This window comes from Entelurus aequoreus, linkage group LG14 (genome assembly GCF_033978785.1).
Source record: "Entelurus aequoreus isolate RoL-2023_Sb linkage group LG14, RoL_Eaeq_v1.1, whole genome shotgun sequence".
NCBI lineage: Eukaryota > Metazoa > Chordata > Actinopteri > Syngnathiformes > Syngnathidae > Entelurus > Entelurus aequoreus.
In genome coordinates this window covers 26,495,148-26,514,735 of record NC_084744.1, presented here as the reverse complement: position 1 = coordinate 26,514,735, position 19,588 = coordinate 26,495,148, and the positions used below count along the sequence as shown (strand labels likewise).

Genomic DNA, 19,588 nt, shown 5'->3' with positions numbered 1-19,588 from the left:
GAACCTTGGTTATTAGTTTTCCTGCCATCTTATGTGTCTAAACAATAAAGTTCCATGAATCCTTCAACTCCCCCACCCGGATACTCCAATTTTAGATAATTTTCTTACTTTCAAGGTTATCCACAACCTTGCCCCGTCATATCTTCATATCTTTGGAACTTTAAAAGTATTGAAAACATGACGTCTTAGAAGGACATACTTTTTAGTACTTTTGGGGAGTTGCTGCTAGATGTGCAACATGTGCAAGTAAGACCTATGCTGACCCACAGCATGTAGCAAATCAAGTAGATACATTTAATACAGTTATTTATGTCAGGAGCTGGAATGCAGCTTAGCTACGAGACCCCAAAGATGCAGAGACGGGAGGCAGACGCTGAGTAAAATGATAATATTTAATACAAACAAAAGGTGCACTTACATGAAGGGAAGAAAAAACAGAAAACTCCACCACAAAAGGAGTGGGGGAAAACAAAAGAAGGCGAGTGCAGAAGTAAATGGGCAAGAGACGGAACTCATTTTGTACCAGGAACAACACACGCACACGAAGCAATGATCCGACGCTGTCTGGTTGACAATCTGGACTGAAATAGGAGACTGATTGGCAACCGGGTACAAGTGTGTCCCGTTTGCATACTGTATCAGGCAGCTGGTGTGGAAGCCTGTGAACAGTGCACAAAGAAGTGAAAAATACCAAATAAGGGCACAGGACAGGAACTCTTATACCACATACAGAGAAAAAGCAAACAAAAGTCCAAAACAGCTACAAAGATCTAACAATTTCCTCACTTTCGGACAAAGATATCGACCGATATTCTCTCTGGTTGGTGGAACCAATCAGATGTTAGGACCCGCCCACTGACTTTGATGGCTGAGTTTGAAAGATAAAATACATTTATGTATTTAATTCAATTTTAATGAATTATAACATTTAAGTAATAATTCAAAGATGTATTTATTTGTTTAATTTTGTCCCATTTGACCCTCCATATTTTTGGAACACCAAGACTTCCACAATATGGACTCATTTAGCCTTTTCAAATCAAGAACACACTTATTCCAGGATGCTTATTCACCTTAATTTGAGCTATTTGTAGTTTTTTATCTAAACTGACATTTTCTGTTTTATATTGTTCAATGTTGTAATGTTTGTATCGTCTCTAGAAAAGCACCTTATAAATAACATTGATTATTAATATTCGTATTATTCTTAAACAGAGGATTTGGTCCTTTTAGATCATCTCCAACCTTTTTTTTTCTTCCTAAGAACTACTCATTTTTTGTCATGTTTATTTTCATAGCTTCTTTCAAGCCAAACAAAGGAAATAAGCTTCTTTTGTCGGAGCACATTTGTATCACTACTAGAGGTATTTTGCAGAGGTAGGACCAAGTCATTGCTTTGCAAGTCACAAGTAAGTCTCAAGTCTTTGCCCTCAAGTCTCGAGTCAAGTCCCGAGTCAAGACAGGCAAGTCCCGAGTCAAGTCCAAAGTCAAGACTGGAAAATCTCAAGTCAAGTCACAAGTCCTGCATTTTGAGTTTTGAGTCCTTTCAAGTCCTTTTGACCACAGACTAATATTTTTACACAGATTGTGTATGCTTTTAAACCGCTGTATTTATTTATTAAAACAAGTGCATTTGAAATAGCAGGAAAGAAAATAGTACTGACATTGCAATTCATAATAGCACTATTAACCAGTCATTTTAATAGTTTAAACAATTTTAAACATTTAACTCATTCCTTTACAGAATAAACACATTTGCAAAAACAAGTGCAACTGTACTTATTTGTACAAAAGTGTTAACATTGTATTTCCATGGCATATTGCATTGTAACTAGTTCCACAGCAGTTTCTATTCTGTTCTTACCTTATCTCATTGATCTCATCTCATACTGTATGTGTGTTGATGTGTGCGTACACATGAAAAACATAACAAATACATGAACATAACAATGAACAGAGTTGTACTTTTTAGATGTCAGGGCCCTATGCAATATGTACACATATTCTTAATATAGTATATATTTTAACTGACCTTTATTTGACTATGTTTGTCTTTTTGTAGGTGGCTAAAATACGCGGTGCTGCTGACCGCCGTCTAACGTTATGTTACTGTGTGTGATACATTGACTAACGTAACGTTATGTGTAGGTACCTCATGCAACCCTGCTTAAAAAATCACTTGACAAAAAGTATGAATAAGGTAGCAAACTGCAGTGGACGCAACATATTGCCGTGTTTGAAATGACGTTATAACCATAAACATCTTATAAGTAGACGCAATATTGGTTGCTGTGACGCGAGCAATTTGCATCTTGAAGTGGTGATGAGGAGCCGGCGAGCAGCCTAAACTGACAGTTGACAGGTAGAAAACAAAGATGCCGGGCTGGTGTTCAGCGTTTTCCTGCTCAAATGAGCGGACTGTTGAAAATAGGAATCGGGCGATTACTTTTCACAAGTAAGATTTAACATTAATGTACTATTGGTTGTATTTTATGAAAATAACATTACCACAGAGTTGAGAAGGAGCAAAGATCTTCAATATTTGTATGTGAAAATCACAAATAAATCTTCTGGGGGAGGATGACGCCCCTACAGGGGTTTGGTTTACAAACTTTCTGCCCCACCTAAAACAAAATTCACCAGCCGCCATTGATTATAATGCATTCTCATTTTAGGCAAAATATAAGACAATACTTTCTTAACAGTATAATTGTAACCAGGAATAAGTCTTCAAGTAACAATATTCAAATACTAACATTGTTGGGTAAAACAGAATTTGGTTTTATTCTGAATCCAGTGAAACAGATTGGTGGTTTTAGCTGATATAAAGACTTTCAGGTGTTTATATATGTTTAAGTATTTGGCAGACGCTTTTATCCAAAGCGACATACATAAAAAATACATATATAACAATCACTGTAAACATGATCATTTAAGGGAAGAATGTAATACAAAATATCAATACAAAGTGTCACGACAGAATAAACTCTCTGCTGCTGCAGCAACAGAGATACGGTCTATAAGATATATAGATATCTAATGTATTCATACATTGTTTATGTAGCATGTATAAATAACGTAATCATATTGTTTCTTCAATTTAAAAATAGCTGACCGTTTTTTCCCCCTTCTCTGGGATTATATTCCCAGTTTTAATCTCGGACGTCTGGTCACTTATAGCGTATAAGAATATTATATTACTGTTAAGCAAACTATGAATAATAAAACATGTGTCCGTTATCATAGCTACACGTATGACAAAAAAGCGCGTGAAAATGAGTGGTATTCAGTGAGGTAAAATGAATTGCGTTGACAGTTCATTGCTCCCGCCAAATGAATTGCACTGAGTGGAGCGGATCACCACTCCAAGATGGCGGCCCCGCGTCTCGTCTGCGCCAGTAGGCAGTAGCGCTCGATGCTGTGTACCCTTATAAGATGTCTATGGTTATGACGTTAGCAGTGAGTTTACAACCTCACTGATTTAACTACAGAGCAAATAAAAGTCATGTTACTTAGCCAATAAACGTTATCTTACATTCAAAACTTACCCTTCTTTGTGCAACTTCAAATGTCGAACGAAGTTGGAAGTTGTTGCGTCTCCGTCTGTGATATTCGAACTGCGTGATTTGCATACGGCAATTCGTTGACCAAGTCGTAGTTTTTATACCCGAACGAAACCAACTTTGGTATAAATCTTTCTCACTGGCGCGTTGTTTGACAACTCTTGTTCATTGGTTGTCCTGCAATTTGATTGGATCAATGCTGTGTGATGAAAACAATGTAGATCTAATTTGATTGGCTGTTGTACTGAGAGCACACACGCTGACACGCAGCACACATGCTGATAGACAGACACGTACAAAATGAAAGCTACGGAGCGCTCCCAAATAACTTTTTAAGCTTTAGGTTTTGGGGAAAGTAGCAAGTCATGTCAAGTCAAAAGGCTCAAGTCCAAGTGAAGTCACAAGTCATTGATGTTAAAGTCTAAGTCGAGTTGCAAGTCTCTTTACATTTTGTCAAGTCGAGTCTAAAGTCATCAAATTCATGACTCGAGTCTGACTCGAGTCCAAGTCATGTGACTCGAGTCCACACCTCTGGTAATTTGACAAAAATAAAGTATTTAGCGTTTTATTTGTATGAGCAGCAACATTTCAACTTTGACATTACAATACTGTACTGCCATCTACTGGTGACGTTTGGCTACTGCACGATAAATTGACGTGTAGGCGAGAGGCAGGAGCTTAGATTCACATTCACTTTGCCTTTTACCTCATTTTTCATTATCATCAGAATAAAACACAGGGCCAAAATGTATCGTTTAATTGGTGAATAGTATAAGAATATATACATCCTTTTAGTTGGTGAAACAATTACAACAGAATAATAAAATCAATCATTTTATTACAAACAACAGTTTCAACAAAGTCAAAAATGCAAAATAAATCTGGAAAATCAAAAAGTGATCACGCTCCTGATTGACTACAAAGCGTTGAGTCTTCTGCGCATGACACATCTCGCGAGAGCAGAACAATCTTAGGCGAGAGTAGAACCGTCTTGTAACGTCAAGCTTGCCAACTGTCGTGAAAGCACATTGACGCAGAAAGAAGCGAAAAAGACGCTAATTAGTCAGTTATTATTTGTTCTTAAGTTTGTAAAAATTGTATGTCGTATAAAATCCATCTTTGAGTCTTTATTTCAGGAAAAAAATCGTCTCAGTGCGCGAGAAGCTTCTAGTGCTAGCTAGTTTAGCTTGCTAGTTAGCTTAGCTTGTTAGCTGCTAACAAAGAGACGCGGACGTTATCAACACATCGCTAAGTAGAGATCAAATGTGAGTGTCAAGTGTTGTGATTGTGTGAAAATGTGCGAAAGAACGATAGCAAAGTATGAGGAGGAACTTTGTCCAACAAAAGAGGAGAAGGAGCGACAACATCAACTACTGGACGCTGTTTTCAAGAAACATCAAGTTGTGTTACACAGAACAGGTTTGTTTACTTCTTACTCTCACATATTTACTAACTTTATATTTCATTATTAACACTTTCCTTCAATAGGAAGATGCTTTGTCTTGTGGGGATGATGCAATGCTTTGATTTAGATTCTTCATGAAAACGAGACAGTTTGAGGTTGATGTTCCTCTCAGTTTGTAACAATGTGTGATTGATTGATTGAAGGACTTATGAGAAGTTTGCATAGGAAAGGGTGCAGTTTCATCACGGTACACATTCACTGCTACAAGAAAGCCTGAGCTGGTTTCAGTTGAAATATTTGTTCGCTCACACAGACAGAACACAAAGTATGCAGAAAGCAGCATTTAAAAGACAACAGTACTGCAAGAAAATCAAAATAAAATTCAAGCAAAAGGCTTTCTCTATTTTCAGTTACAAGTAGCCGCAACCTGTAATGTCTTTTAAAAGAGTTATAATGGTGAATATATTTGGAAATATCTAGACAGGTACATGGGTATTTTAGTGGTATGGTGTATCTTGTACACCAAACCAACTGCAAGAAGATGTACTCTGTCACCTACCAAGAGCCTCCCTACGTTAAGGAAATGGTTTGCGGAAAAGTGAGCCCGAGATGGACGGTTGAGTAGAAGCCCAATCATTTTGTTTTGTGCTGTCTGGAGTTTGTTTTTCGGGGCTTTTAAGGCGTCACAGTACCAAACATGAACTCTGTAGTCAAAGTGGGGTTAAATGAGGGCTTGTGTTAGAGTCTTAAGTTTATTCCTGCCCACCAGCAGGGTGATCCTATTATGTAAGAACTAGGGTTGTACGATATACCGGTATCAGTATAGTACTGCGATACTAATTAATCATATTCGGTACTATACAGCAACTAAAAAGTATTACTTCTCTGATTGCGTCAATACTTTTTGGCATCACAACATCTTCTTTTGTTTAAAAAAAAAATTATATTATGTTTATAAACTGAGGAAATATGTCCCTGGACACATGAGTACTTTGAATGTGACCAATCTATGATCCTGTAACTACTTGCTATCAGATTCATTTTTTTTTCTTTATTTATTTATGTATTTCAGGCAATGACATAAAGAAGTACAAGTTGACAAAACGGCAGCACGGTGGTAGAGGGGTTAGTGCGTCTGCCTCACAATATGAAGGTCCTGAGTAGTCCTGGGTTCAATCCCAGGCCCTGGATCTTTCTGTGTGGAGTTTGCATGTTCTCCCCGTGACTGCGTGGGTTCCCTCCGGGTACTGCGGCTTCATCCTACCTCCAAAGACATGCACCTGGGGATAGGTTGATTGGCAACACTAAATTGGCCCTAGTGTGTGAATGTTGTCTGTCTATCTGTGTTGGCCCTGCAATGAGGTGGCAACTTGTCCAGGGTGTACCCTGCCTTCCGCCCGATTGTAGCTGAGATAGGCTCCAGCGCCCCCCGCGACCCCGAAGGGAATAAGCGGTAGAAAATGGATGGAAGTTGACAAAACATAATAGTATAAATGAATATAGTGCATGCTGGTCCAGTTTTGCCTGTAACAATAATTTGTATCAACAATGTAGGAATAATGAATATACCAACAATATAGACAACATAGCAATAATGGCAAGGAAACATTGAGCACATGTTAACACTTTGAGACAGAGTATAGCAGCAGGTCAAATTAAAGACCCTCATCTCTATATTTGAACCAGACCTCATGTTTGTATAATAGTTTAAATTGATTAATAGTTTGGCATTGCTTGTGTTGTACATACTTGTCAATACAGCTACATATTGCTGGTCCAAACAAAACGCTGCTCTCCACCCAAAACATGTTTGTTTAGTTTTGACTCGGTTTGGGATTGATAGCAAGATTTGCAGTATCGCCTCAAGGCACTTCAGTGCTAACAGTGGAGCAAAAGTCCAAAGAGTTAGATCCCAATACTTCCGCACAATCCGTGACGTCACGCGCAAACGTCATCATACCGAGACGTTTTCAGCCGGATATTTCCCGGGAAATTTAAAATTGCACTTTATAAGTTAACCCGGCCGTATTGGCATGTGTTGCAATGTTAAAATTTCATCATTGATATATAAACTATCAGACTGTGTGGTCGGTAGTAGTGGCTTTCAGTAGGCCTTTAAATAAAGGAGGAGTGAACATCCCAGTAAACAAAGTAAAGACTTTATAAACAAGTTGTAACAACGTTCACGACACATCACCTGCTGCAAAACATCAAATAGTTTTCTCCTTCGCTGTATACTTTTAGTGTGGAGACAAGTTTCTCCAATATTGTCCACACCTGTCTCCATCCAAACACAGCAGTGTCTCTTAAACGCATGGCGGGAAGTGAGGGAAAATGAGGTTAAACCAAGCGCTTGGCTCCATTTACTCCGAGGGTAAATCTCCGCAGCAAAGTCGGTGTCGTTGGTCCGCCATGATTATCAAGCCAAACGACGCTAGTGCGCATGCACCTGACTGTGTTGCCGAAAATGCATTAATAAATGACGGTTTTTCGGTTATTACAAAATTAAACGGTATTACTAACCGTCGGGAATTATCGCAAATTATCATTATACCGTTTACTGTTACATCCCTCGTCCATTAACAAGTAAAAAGTCATGGGTGGTCACGGCATGTACTTGCCGCAAATGTTGGTCAATTGTTGGGGCATTACAGCAAATGACAAGGGCGGTCAGTTTTTTTTCCCAATTGTTTTTAGTTCCATTTTTTACCTTTTACACTTATTTTACTACCATTTAAGTGTGTGCTTTTTGTGTCAAATACAAATGTATAAAATGTTTTTTAATTAAATGCAGAATCGCTCACATTTTTTTGTGCAACACATCTTTGGACAATTTTGACCAGTACTTTGGGTCAAAGCATAATAATTGTGTAAATGTATCAACAAGTACATTATGCTTGTGTAAGGTGCTTTTTTGAAACCTTTATTTTGTTAGCGCAGTCAGACCTATTATTGTGAAGGGGGAAGTGTGTTGCTGTTCTCAGCTCGATGTGTGGAGGCGACAGTTACGACTGCTGTCCTGTTTGTACATTAATCCTACATGGATGATGTCGTTCACAACAACACAAGCAGATGAGATGTGTTGTGGGTATATGGATTTTCCTTGCTAGCTTTAGCTTCGTAGTTTAGTCGCTATTTTGAATGACCGCCACAAGGACGGGACGGTTGCGTGTTTAGAGGATGAATGAGTGGTCCAGAACACATTATTTTCCCTAACAAATGTTGCTTCTCCTCACAATGACAACATTTCTCTTACTTTTATGTCAATTTTCCTGATATATTGTGCAATGAACAGCAGATTTTGTTATATTAGCCAATTCTGTGACTCCGTAAGTCAATGTTGAAATAATATGCCTTATTTTTTTGTTGAGTTCAGTGATTATTGATTGGATTATTACTTTGGGAAGGTGAGAGAAGAAGAGTTGTGGTCTTGTGAGAATTGTCTCGTTTGTCCATCCTAGGCCACCGTAGGTCACGTGCGGTGCATCACCAGACCTGCTAATGTTAGCTGCTCATGCGTGTTGGAGTGGAGACGGCTGAGGGGAGTGGTGGAGTCGTGTATGAAACAAGCTCAGTTTCCTCATGAACGTGACGTGATGATGTCACATAAGGACTGCACGCCTACAGTCACAAAAGAATGGCAACGTTTGGGCCCAAAGACCCGCTTTATTTTTGCCGTATTGAGGCAGCGCTTTTTTACGCTTTCGGACCAAACGAACAAAATAAGACTTTTTGTATGCAGTTTGAGAGCCGCAGCCGGAGAAAATAAACACACAGTGTATCCATGACTGCAAAGTTCATTGACCGTTTGTTTGATTGATTGACTAATGTTTTAATACCTCTGGACATTGAATTTAAATATTTCTGTCAATCACACAAACATGCTCTTGGGGGAGTTTTCTGTGTCTACGTACCATCGACACATCCGTACATTTTTCCAAGTTGCACAATCCCCACATTTTTCAACCTATTCAAACCAATCCAACATCAACACATTCCACTCATCCTGGTCATTCAAACTAACACTTTCCCAAGTTCCAAACCAAATTCCGGTTTTCCTGGAAATTCAAACTCTTCAACATTTAAACTATTTCAACATTCAAACTATTCTTACATTCATACTACATTCTGTCAGCATTTCAGTTCAACTTCAGCATTAGAGCATTCACATGAAATTCCTTGAACAATTGCCTCATCTACTTATTATAATTATTATTATTATTAAATGTAGTTTGCCATATTGCTGAAAATTTTAATTTCCCCTCGGGGATTAAAAAAAGTATTTCTGATTGTGATTGTGATTCTGATTGAATGTGTGGACTGCATGAACGATGCCTTCTCAGTTCTCACTCTAACGCAATTTGAGTGTCTTGGAAACGCACTAAATTAATATAATCCATTATTACTATTAATTATAAGGTAAACAAGTTATCTTTTGAAGGAGTAGTCAGTAATCTGATTACTTCTTCCCAGTTTAACTGTGGCGACACTATCTAAATGAAAGCAAAACAAATGCCATCTTTTTTGGCCAACATGCTGACTGTGCTCATGCTTTTTTTAGAGTAGACATGTCTCTAGAGATGAATGTGAAAATCACTGTAATTATTGTCCACCAGCAGAGGGAGCTCATCACCAGTACTACTGCGTGGAGGCTGGCATGTGGTACATTATTTCCTGTGTGTGTATGACTTATTCAGAGGGAGAACAGCACACTTTCACGTATGGCGTCTACCATTAAGGATTGCAGGAATTACTTTTAGGATGTTTTTATATGAATAAGGTGGATTGGACGGTGGCCTGGGAAAGCATTCCCCTGAAGGTCTTCTTCATGTGTCAGCTGGAAGTACCCTGACTGCAGTGAGGGGAAACTGATGAGATTGTGGGATCATATGTTGGTGCAGGACAATGTCTCATGTGACTGAGCAAAGCTGGACTTTTCTAAAGAATGTTTGTTTTTTCCTGTCCCACAGACCTCGATGAAGAACATGTTCCTCATGAGCAGGAGGAAAAACCACAGTCCCCCCACATACACGAGGAAGAAGAGGTACCACATTCCCAACACATTAAAGAGGAAGACGAGACGCCACAGACCCATAGTGTTAAACTGACCCTTCACATTAAAGGGCAAGCCGAGGACCCACTGATCTTACACAGCAAAAATGAAGCGGAGGACCCACTGACCCCTCACTTTAAGGAGCAAGAGAACCAGCTGACCCCTCACATTAAAAAGGAAGCGGTGGACCCACTGACCCTCTACTTTAAAGAGGAAGAGGAGGACCAAGAGCCGCCGCACATTAAAGAGGAAGCGGAGGAACACTGCATCAGTCAGCCTAAATGGTTGGAGGAGTTCCCAGTGACTGGTGTCCCTGTGAAGAGTGAAGATGATGAGGTCAAAGGTGAAAGTGAGGAGAAGAGAGAGGCGGAGCCTCCAAGCAGCAGCTCAACACAACACATGACAACAGAAGCTGATGGAGACCACTGTGGAGGATCACAAGCAGACAAGCTCTTAGCTCCACTATCAGATAGTGAGGACACAACGTCACACTCTCCTGACACTGATGATGAAGACTCTAAAGATGATAAGACATGTCACACTGACAACACTCACTTCAAATATTCTCACTGTGACAAAACCTTTAAGAACCATTGCCATCTAAAAACACACACGAGAAGACACACCGGAGAAAAAACTTTTATCTGCTCAATATGTGGTAAAGGTTTTGTAGAAAGTCGCTATTTGAAAGTACACCTGAGAATACACACTGGTGAAAAACCTTTTATCTGTTCAATCTGTGGTAAACGTTTTGTTCTAAGTCACAATTTGAAAGTGCACATGAGAAGACACACTGGTGAAAAACATTTTTCCTGTTCAACCTGTGGTAAAGGTTTTACACAAAGTCAACATTTGAAAAGACACATGAGAACACACACTGGAGAAAAACCTTTTTCCTGTTCAACCTGTGGTAAAGGTTTTACACAAAGTCATGATTTGAAAGTACACATGAGAACACACAATGGTGAAAAACCTTTTTCTTGTTCAATTTGTGGTAAATGTTTTACAGAAAGTCAGAGTTTGACAAGACACAAGAGAACACACACTGGTGAAAAATCACATTCCTGTTCAATCTGCAACAGAAGCTTTTGTGACAGATCAAACCTTGTAGCACACATGAGAACACACACAAGAGAGAAAGTGTTGAGTTGCAGTGTGTGTGGTGAAAGATTCTCTTATAAGTACCAGTGTAAGAAACACAAGTGTGCTGGTGAGAACAGCAGCAGCAAATGAAACTGCAGGATTTGAAATAAACTGCCAAGACTTTAATTTTGACTTTCTAACAACATCAGCACATATAACATGTGTGACATTGTTGTTTGTGTAACAATCTTTTTAATATGCTCCTACAATTATAGATTGGATAGTTTGAAATATGGAAGTATTACATATTTGTATTTGTAATTGTTAATAATCCCATAGATTAGCCCCTATTTATGATATACGTATTTACTGGTTCACATCTGAAACATCTTCTGGACCACTTCATGAAGCTTTATACATCATTTGAACAGTTGTCTTTTATTAACTTTTAAAATGTGTGACTTAATGAATCATTTGTTGGGTCTTTATAATCCATTTGAGTAATTATCTTTATTACTCTCTTTTGTAATATGATGATTGTGTTGTGATTGTTTTAAATGTATGTCCCCAGAACTTTATGCAATATAAAAGTGAGAGAAAATGACTGAATTGTTTATGGAAGGATTATTTTTTTTAATTTTACAAACTTACATTCGTGAATATATGTACATGCTGCCGCTAGGCGACATCATACGCAATTACGGTGTTAGCTTTCACTGTTATGCTGATGACACCCAACTCTACATGCCCCTAAAGCTGACCAACACGCCGGATTGTAGTCAGCTGGAGGCGTGTCTTAATGAAATAAAACAATGGATGTCCGCTAACTTTTTGCAACTCAACGCTAAGAAAACGGAAATGATGATTATCGGTCCTGCTAGACACCGACATTTATTTAATAATACCACCTTAACATTTGACAACCAAACAATTAAACAAGGTGACTCTGTAAAGAATCTGGGTGTTATCTTCGACCAAACTCTCTCGTTTGAGTCACACATTAAGAGTGTTACTAAAACGGCCTTCTTTCATATCTGTAATATCGCTAAAATTTGTTCCATTTTGTCCACTAGTGACGCTGAGATCATTATTCATGTGTTCGTTACGTCTCGTCTCGATTACTGTAACGTATTATTTTCGGGCCTCCCTATGTCTAGCATTAAAAGATTACCGTTGGTACAAAATGCGGCTGCTAGACTTTTGACAAGAACAAGAAAGTTTGATCATATTACGCCTATACTGGCTCACCTGCACTGGCTTCCTGTGCACTTAAGATGTGACTTTAAGGTTTTACTACTTACGTATAAAATACTACACGGTCCAGCCTATCTTGCCGATTGTATTGTACCATATGTCCCGACAAGAAATCTGCGTTCAAAGAAGGCAAGGCAAGGCAACTTTATTTGTATAGCGCTTTTCATACACAAGGCTTCACAGACAACAAAGTGAAATGAAAGAAAATAAAAGCAAAATTAAAATGCAGACAATAAAAATAAAAACAGTGCAGACGTTAAAAGTTAAAAGATTAAAAGATTTAGCTGAAAGCTAAGGTGAACATAAAAGTCTTCAGTCTAGTTTTAAAAGTAGTCAGAGTTGGGGAAAGTCTGACATCTTCAGGAAGTTTATTCCAGCTATTTGTTGCATAGTGACTGAATGATGCTCTCCCTTGATTTGAGTTTACTCTGGGAACCGCTAACAGATTGGTCTCAGAAGATCTTAGTGATCTAGAGGGCTTATATAGTGGGAGCATATCAGTAATATACTTCGGCCCTAGACCATGTAGTGATTTATATGTGAGCAGGAGGATTTTGAAATCAATTCTCTGATGTACAGGGAGCCAATGTAAGGATTTAAGAATTGCTGTAATGTGCTCACATTTTTTGGTCTTTGTTAGAACTCTAGCAGCAGCGTTCTGAACAAGCTGTAGCTGCCTGACAGTTTTTTTGGGAAGACCTGCAAGGAGACCATTACAATAGCCTAGCCTACTGGTAATAAAGGCATGTACAAGTTTTTCAAAGTCTTGAGCTGACATGAGCCCTCAGTAGGCCGATTTTGTTACTGATTTGATGTGACTGTCGAAATGTAAATCAGAATCTAAAATAACCCCAAGATTTCTGGCTTTATTTGAGGTTTTCAGGGACAGTGATTGAAGGTGTTGGACGACTTTAAACCTGTCTTTTTTAGCACCAAAAACAATTATCTCAGTTTTATCTTCATCTAGTTGTAGGAAATGTTGGCACATCCAGTGTTTGACTTGCTCAATGCACTGGCACATAAGATCTATGGGCGATAGTCATTTGGTGATAGCGCTACATAGATTTGGGTGTCATCGGCATAGCAATGATGGTCAATGTTATTATTTTGCATGATTTGTCCTAGTGGGAGCATATAGATGTTAAATAAAGTCGGCCCCAAGATTGAACCTTGGGGGACTCCACACGTTACGTTGGTTGGTTCTGATACAAAGTCACCAATGGAAACAAAATAGTTCCTATTTTGTAGATATGACTTGAACCAGCTTAAAACTGTGCCTGAGATCCCCACCCAGTTTTCCAACCTGTCCAAAAGTATTGAGTGGTCGACAGTGTCAAATGCAGCACTGAGGTCCAAAAGCATTAATACTGAAGTTTTGCCAGAGTCTGTGTTTAGACGGATGTCATTTATAACTTTAAGAAGGGCCGTCTCTGTGCTATGAAGAGGTCGAAATCCTGACTGGAAGTTGTTGTGGCAGCCAGTATTAGTGATTCCCAGAGCCAAAAAAAAGTCTGCGGGCTATAGAGCGTTTTCTATTCGGGCTCCAGTACTCTGGAATGCCCTCCCGGTAACAGTTAAAGATGCTACCTCAGTAGAAGCATTTAAGTCCCATCTTAAAACTCATTTGTATACTCTAGCCTTTAAATAGACCCCCTTTTTAGACCAGTTGATCTGCCGTTTCTTTTCTTCTCTCCTCTGCTCCCCTCTCCCTTGGGAGGGGGAGTTGCACAGGTCCGGTGGCCATGGATGAAGTGCTGGCTGTCCAGAGTCGGGACCCCGGGTGGACCGCTAGCCTGTGCATCGGTTGGGGACATCTCTGCGCTGCTGACCCATCTCCGCTCGGGACGGTTTCCTGCTGGCTCCACTATGGACTGGACTCTCGCTGATGTGTTGGATCCACTGTGGACTGGACTTTCACAATATTATGTCAGACCCACTCGATATCCATTGCTTTCGGTCTCCCCTAGAGGGGGTGGGGGGTTACCCACATATGCGGTCCCCTCCAAGGTTTCTCATAGTCATTCACACCGACATCCCACTGGGGTGACTTTTTCCTTGCCCGTATGTGGGCTCTGTACCGAGGATGTCGTTGTGGCTTGTGCAGCCCTTTGAGACACTTGTGATTTAGGGCTATATAAATAAACATTGATTGATTGATTGATTGATAAAACAAAAATTCCCATTATTGGGTTTTAAATATTTTTAATGTATGTTTTCTTTTTAAACATCCCCAACACAATATCAATATCAATCAAAGTTCGGAGTGTCAGGCAAAAGCCAATATTGTACATCATCCCACAGAGATTTACTTTGCATACGGTTGGAGCCAAATTTCCTTATTTGTTTATATAGTTTTTATTTAGTTTTCTCTAATTGATTGCTGGCCTCTGTTCATGCTGAATTTCCTTTTCGGCAGATTGCTCCGCCCACTTCCTCTCGATAACCAGGAGGTGTTGACAGGGATGGGACTATTGCTATGGTGCGGTTGCTATGGTAACGTTATTTAATTGGGTTCAGGTGGGAGCACTCGGGGAGGATAGCATGGAGGACACAAACAGTTTACGACCGTGCCGTGCGTGGTCAGGTCTCGCTGCTGTGACAATGTTCCATTCAAGGTCAGCATACATTACGTTCTATAGCCTACATTTGATGTCATTTTGATAGCTTAAAATAAACAAATTGTCATATCCAAACATATTTCCACAGTACTGGACATTGAATCATTTGCAGGCGTCAAAGTAGTCAACACAGTCGCCCTCAGTATCAGCTTAGAGGTAAAGGCTGTACAACTACCGTAACTCAACCTGTACTACTATCATAAGTCAACTTTAGTACTACTGTAACTTAACCTGTACTACTATCATAAGTCAACTTAACTACTACCATAACTCAACCTGTACTACTATCATAAGTCAACTTTACTACTACTGTAACTTAACCTGTACTACTATCATAAGTCAACTTAACTACTACCATAACTCAACCTGTACTACTATCATAAGTCAACTTAACTACTACCATAACTCAACCAGCATGTACTACTATCATAAGTCAACTTAACTATAACTCATGTTTCCTTTGATGTAAAGGTTGCAGAGCACTGTCATTAAAGGCTTACTGAAAGCCACTACTACCGACCACGCAGTCTGATAGTTTATATATCAATGATGAAATCTTAACATTGCAACACATGCCAATACGGCCGGGTTAATTTATAAAGTGCAATTTTAAATTTCCCGGGAAACTTCCGCTTGAAAACGTCTACGTATGATGACGTATGCGCGTGACGTCACGACGGCAACGGAAGTATTCGGACCCAATGTGTCACAATACAAACTGCTCTGTTTTCATCGAACAATTCCACAGTATTCTGAACATCTGTGTTGGTGAATCTTTTGCAATTTGTTTAATGGACAATGGAGACTGCAAATAAGAAAGTTGTAGGTGCGATCGGTGGAGCGGCGGACTACAGCAACACCAACACCAGGAGGTTGTGTTGTGTTTGAGCTGGATAGCAGACGCACTACTACTTTGGCTTCCAAACATTTGATCGCTTGCCCGTACGTGCGTGTCGCTATGTGCATGTCACGTACGTAACTTTGGGGAAATATACGTTTCTTGCCGACTCTGATGGATGGCCGGGGTGTCGTCGAAAGCTACAACGCCCGCCGCCGCTCCGTAGCTAAGTTAGCTTAAATTATTAAGCTTCACCAAGCTGGAAATTATTAACCGTGTATTTACATGTTCATGGTTTAATAGTATTGTTGATCTTCTGTCTATCCTTCCAGTCAGGGTTTTTTTAAAATTTTGTTTCTATCTGCATTTGAGTCTGATGCTATCACGTTAATTCCGTAGCTAAAGAGCTTCAGTATTGTTGTGGAGATAAAAGTCACTGTGAATGTCCATTTCGCGTTCTCAACTCTCATTTTCAAGAGGATATAGTATCCGAGGTGGTTTAAAATACAAATCTGTGATCCACAATAGAAAAAGAAGAGAGTGTGGAATCCAATGAGCCCTTGTACCTAAGTTACGGTCAGAGCGAAAAAAAGATACACCCTGCACTACACTCTAGTCTTTCACTCTAACGTTCCTCATCCACAAATCTTTCATCCTCGCTCAAATTAATGGGGTAATCGTCGCTTTCTCTGTCCGAATCTCTCTCGCTCCATTGTAAACAACGGGGAATTCTGAGGAATCCTACCTCCTGTGACGTCACGCTACTTCCGGTATAGGCAAGGCTTTTTTTTTATCAGCGACCAAAAGTTGCGAACTTTATCGTCGTTGTTCTATACTAAATCCTTTCAGCAAAAATATGGCAATATCGCGAAATGATCAAGTATGACACATAGAATGGATCTGCTATTCCCGTTTAAATAAAAAAATGTTCATTTCAGTAGGCCTTTAATGAAGGCATTTATATGATATACATATTTGTTTTACATTTGTTCATACTTTTGAGTACACATAAATCCCTCGTAGTTCATATTTACTGGTTCACATCTGAAACATCTTCTGGAAGCATATTACTATTTACTTTATACATCAGTGGTGTTTTATACAAGATCCTTTACTTTTAAAATGTGTGACTGGGAAGTATACCAAATGAAAAAAGAGGGGGGAGATATTTATTGAAGATACTATTGACTAGTAATATGAAGGCAACGATTTAATAAATGTCTGTCAAAAGAAGCCCCAACAATTGCAGGATGGTAACAAAAAATCGGATTATTTACAATTTGGAACAAATTACATTCTTGCTAAGATACGTCACCAAAAAAGAAAAACTTACTGAAGAAATTGAATTTAAAAAAAAAAAGATTATTACTAATAAAAGACACTTGTATATGTACTTACCATGTATAATTGTGTGCGTATACACTTTGGAGGTGTAACAGAAAAACAATGGCCTCATGTTGTCTGCTCAGTATACATCCATTAATTGTTACTTCATCAAACGTGATGCCAAATACTTGCACATTTGGCAATGACTGAATGTCTGACTAAAAACAAAAATAGAACTTTACATGTTAGTATATTCTTTGTACAGCAGATGGCGCCCTTGTATTGTGCAAATTATCAAAGAGGGAAACAAAAGTTTTGAGGTCTTGTGACTGACATCTTTCTGCTTTACTGGATCACACTTGGGAGAGTTCTGCATCATAATAAAGTACATTCAATACTTGTTGAAATACCCTTTTAAAAGGCTTAAAAATTTATCGCTTGCCAAAGCGTAATTTGGAGTAGTAAACAAAACGTAATGAACTTCAATACGATTTATAGCTGAGATTTAGGATTTTTTAATTCCAGAAAAGATGTGTCAGTAATTAAATATTTTCCACATTACTTTATGTTAAGTGCCATAATGTATAGTTATGGGCTGATATCAGCTTTTAAAAAGGTATTTCAACAAGTCAACAGTACTGAATAAGTTGTATTATATTTTTTACCTTTCCAATTTCGATGCAGTAACTTTAAACCAGAAAACATGTGTCAATAATTTTAAAACATACTGCAAGTTACTTTTTTTTTGCAGGCATCATGTTGTAATTTAGGGGTTATATTTAACATAAAGTCTACTTTTTATCACGTAAAGAGTACTTATTGTGCTATAAAATGCTTGATTTACAGGACAGATATTTTAACATATTTATGAACAATATAACAATACATAATATAAGACTACTAGATAATGTAACAATATAAAACAATTAATACAATTTATTCTATCGCTTTTAAAGCTTTTTTAAAGCACGAAACATCTCGCGAGAGCAGCGCTGTCTCGTGACGTCAAGTGTGCCAACTGTCGTAAAAGCACATGGAAGAAGAAAAGTAGTGAAGGCGGACGCTAATAAATTAGTGTTGTTATTTGTTCGCTATTATGTAAATGTTATGTCGTACAAGAGACATATTGAATTATTTATTTCAGGGTAGAACGTCTCAGTCCGCGAGAATCTTTGCGTTGCTGAGCTAGTCAGTACTGTAAAGCTGAGAAGCGTTTTGTGCTAGTTAGCTTAGCTTGTTAGCTGCTGCGTAAAGTGTTGTGATTGTGTAAAAATGTGAGTGTAAATTGTTGTGATTGTGTAAAAATGTGAGTGTAAAGTGTTGTGATTGTGTGAACATGTGAGTGTAAAGTGTTGTGATTGTGTGAAAATGTGCGAAAGAACGATAGTAAAGTATGAGGAGGAACTTTGTCCAACAAAAGAGGAGAAGGAGCGACAACATCAACTACTGGACGCTGTTTTCAAGAAACATCAAGTTGTGTTACACAGAACAGGTTTGTTTACTTCTTACTCTCACATCTTTACTAACTTTATATTTCATTATTAACACTTTTCTTCAATATATTGTATATAAGAAGGTGAATTGTCTTGTTGGGATGATGCACTGCTTAGTTTGTATATTCTTCATGAAAACGAGAGGTTTATGTCAGTGGCGTGTAAACTTTTTTTAAACAGTCAGTCTGCCCCAGGAGCAGCAGGAACTACTGTGGCTGTGTAACATTTAATCTGGTCTGGTTTTCTTATTTAAAGGCCTACTTAAATGAATTGTTTTAATTTAAACGAGGATAGCAGATCTATTCTATGTGTCATACTTGATCATTTCGCGATATTGCCATATTTTTGCTGAAAGGATTTAGTAGAGAACAACGACGATAAAGATGAAATGAAAACAGAGCTATTTTGTATCGGCTTCAAAGGGCTACCGATACTCCTGTTTCCCTGGCTACGTCACGCGCATACGTCATCATCCAAAGGCGTTTTCAACCGGAAGTTTAGCGGGAAATTTAAAATGTCACTTAAGTTAACCCGGCCGTATTGGCATGTGTTGCAATGTTAAGATTTCATCATTGATATATAAACTATCAGACTGCGTGGTCGGTAGTAGTGGCTTTCAGTAGGCCTTTAAGTATGTAAAGTAATTTATGTTATGCAGGAATTCAGTGTTGTGCAAAATTCTGTATCCCTTAAATACACTATATTGCCAAAAGTATTTGGCCACCCATCCAAATGATGAGAATCGGGTGTCCTAATCACTTGGCAGGTGTATAAAATCAAGCATTTTGACATGGAGACTCTTTCTACAAACATTTGTGAAAGGATGGGCCACTCTTAGGAGCTCAGTGATTTCCAGCGTGGAACTGTCATAAGATGCCACCTGTGCAACAAATCCAGTCGTGAAATTTCCTCGCTCTTAAATATTCCAAAGTCAACTTGTAAGTGTCGTTGAAAC

The 19,588-nt window shown here is 38.7% G+C and overlaps 2 protein-coding genes across 2 annotated transcripts in view; one reads left to right on the top strand and one right to left on the bottom strand.

Annotated features, from left to right (window-relative positions):
* LOC133664593 (uncharacterized) overlaps positions 1-19,588 on the bottom strand; it is a 264,251-nt gene that overhangs the window by 183,371 nt on the left and 61,292 nt on the right. The window lies entirely within an intron of this gene.
* Positions 4,527-11,695, top strand: LOC133665323 (oocyte zinc finger protein XlCOF22-like). Its single transcript, XM_062070588.1, has 2 exons — positions 4,527-4,982; positions 9,939-11,695. Exons 1-2 carry the CDS (start codon positions 4,859-4,861, stop codon positions 11,252-11,254), a joined length of 1,440 nt encoding a protein of 479 aa, XP_061926572.1. The 5' UTR covers positions 4,527-4,858; the 3' UTR covers positions 11,255-11,695.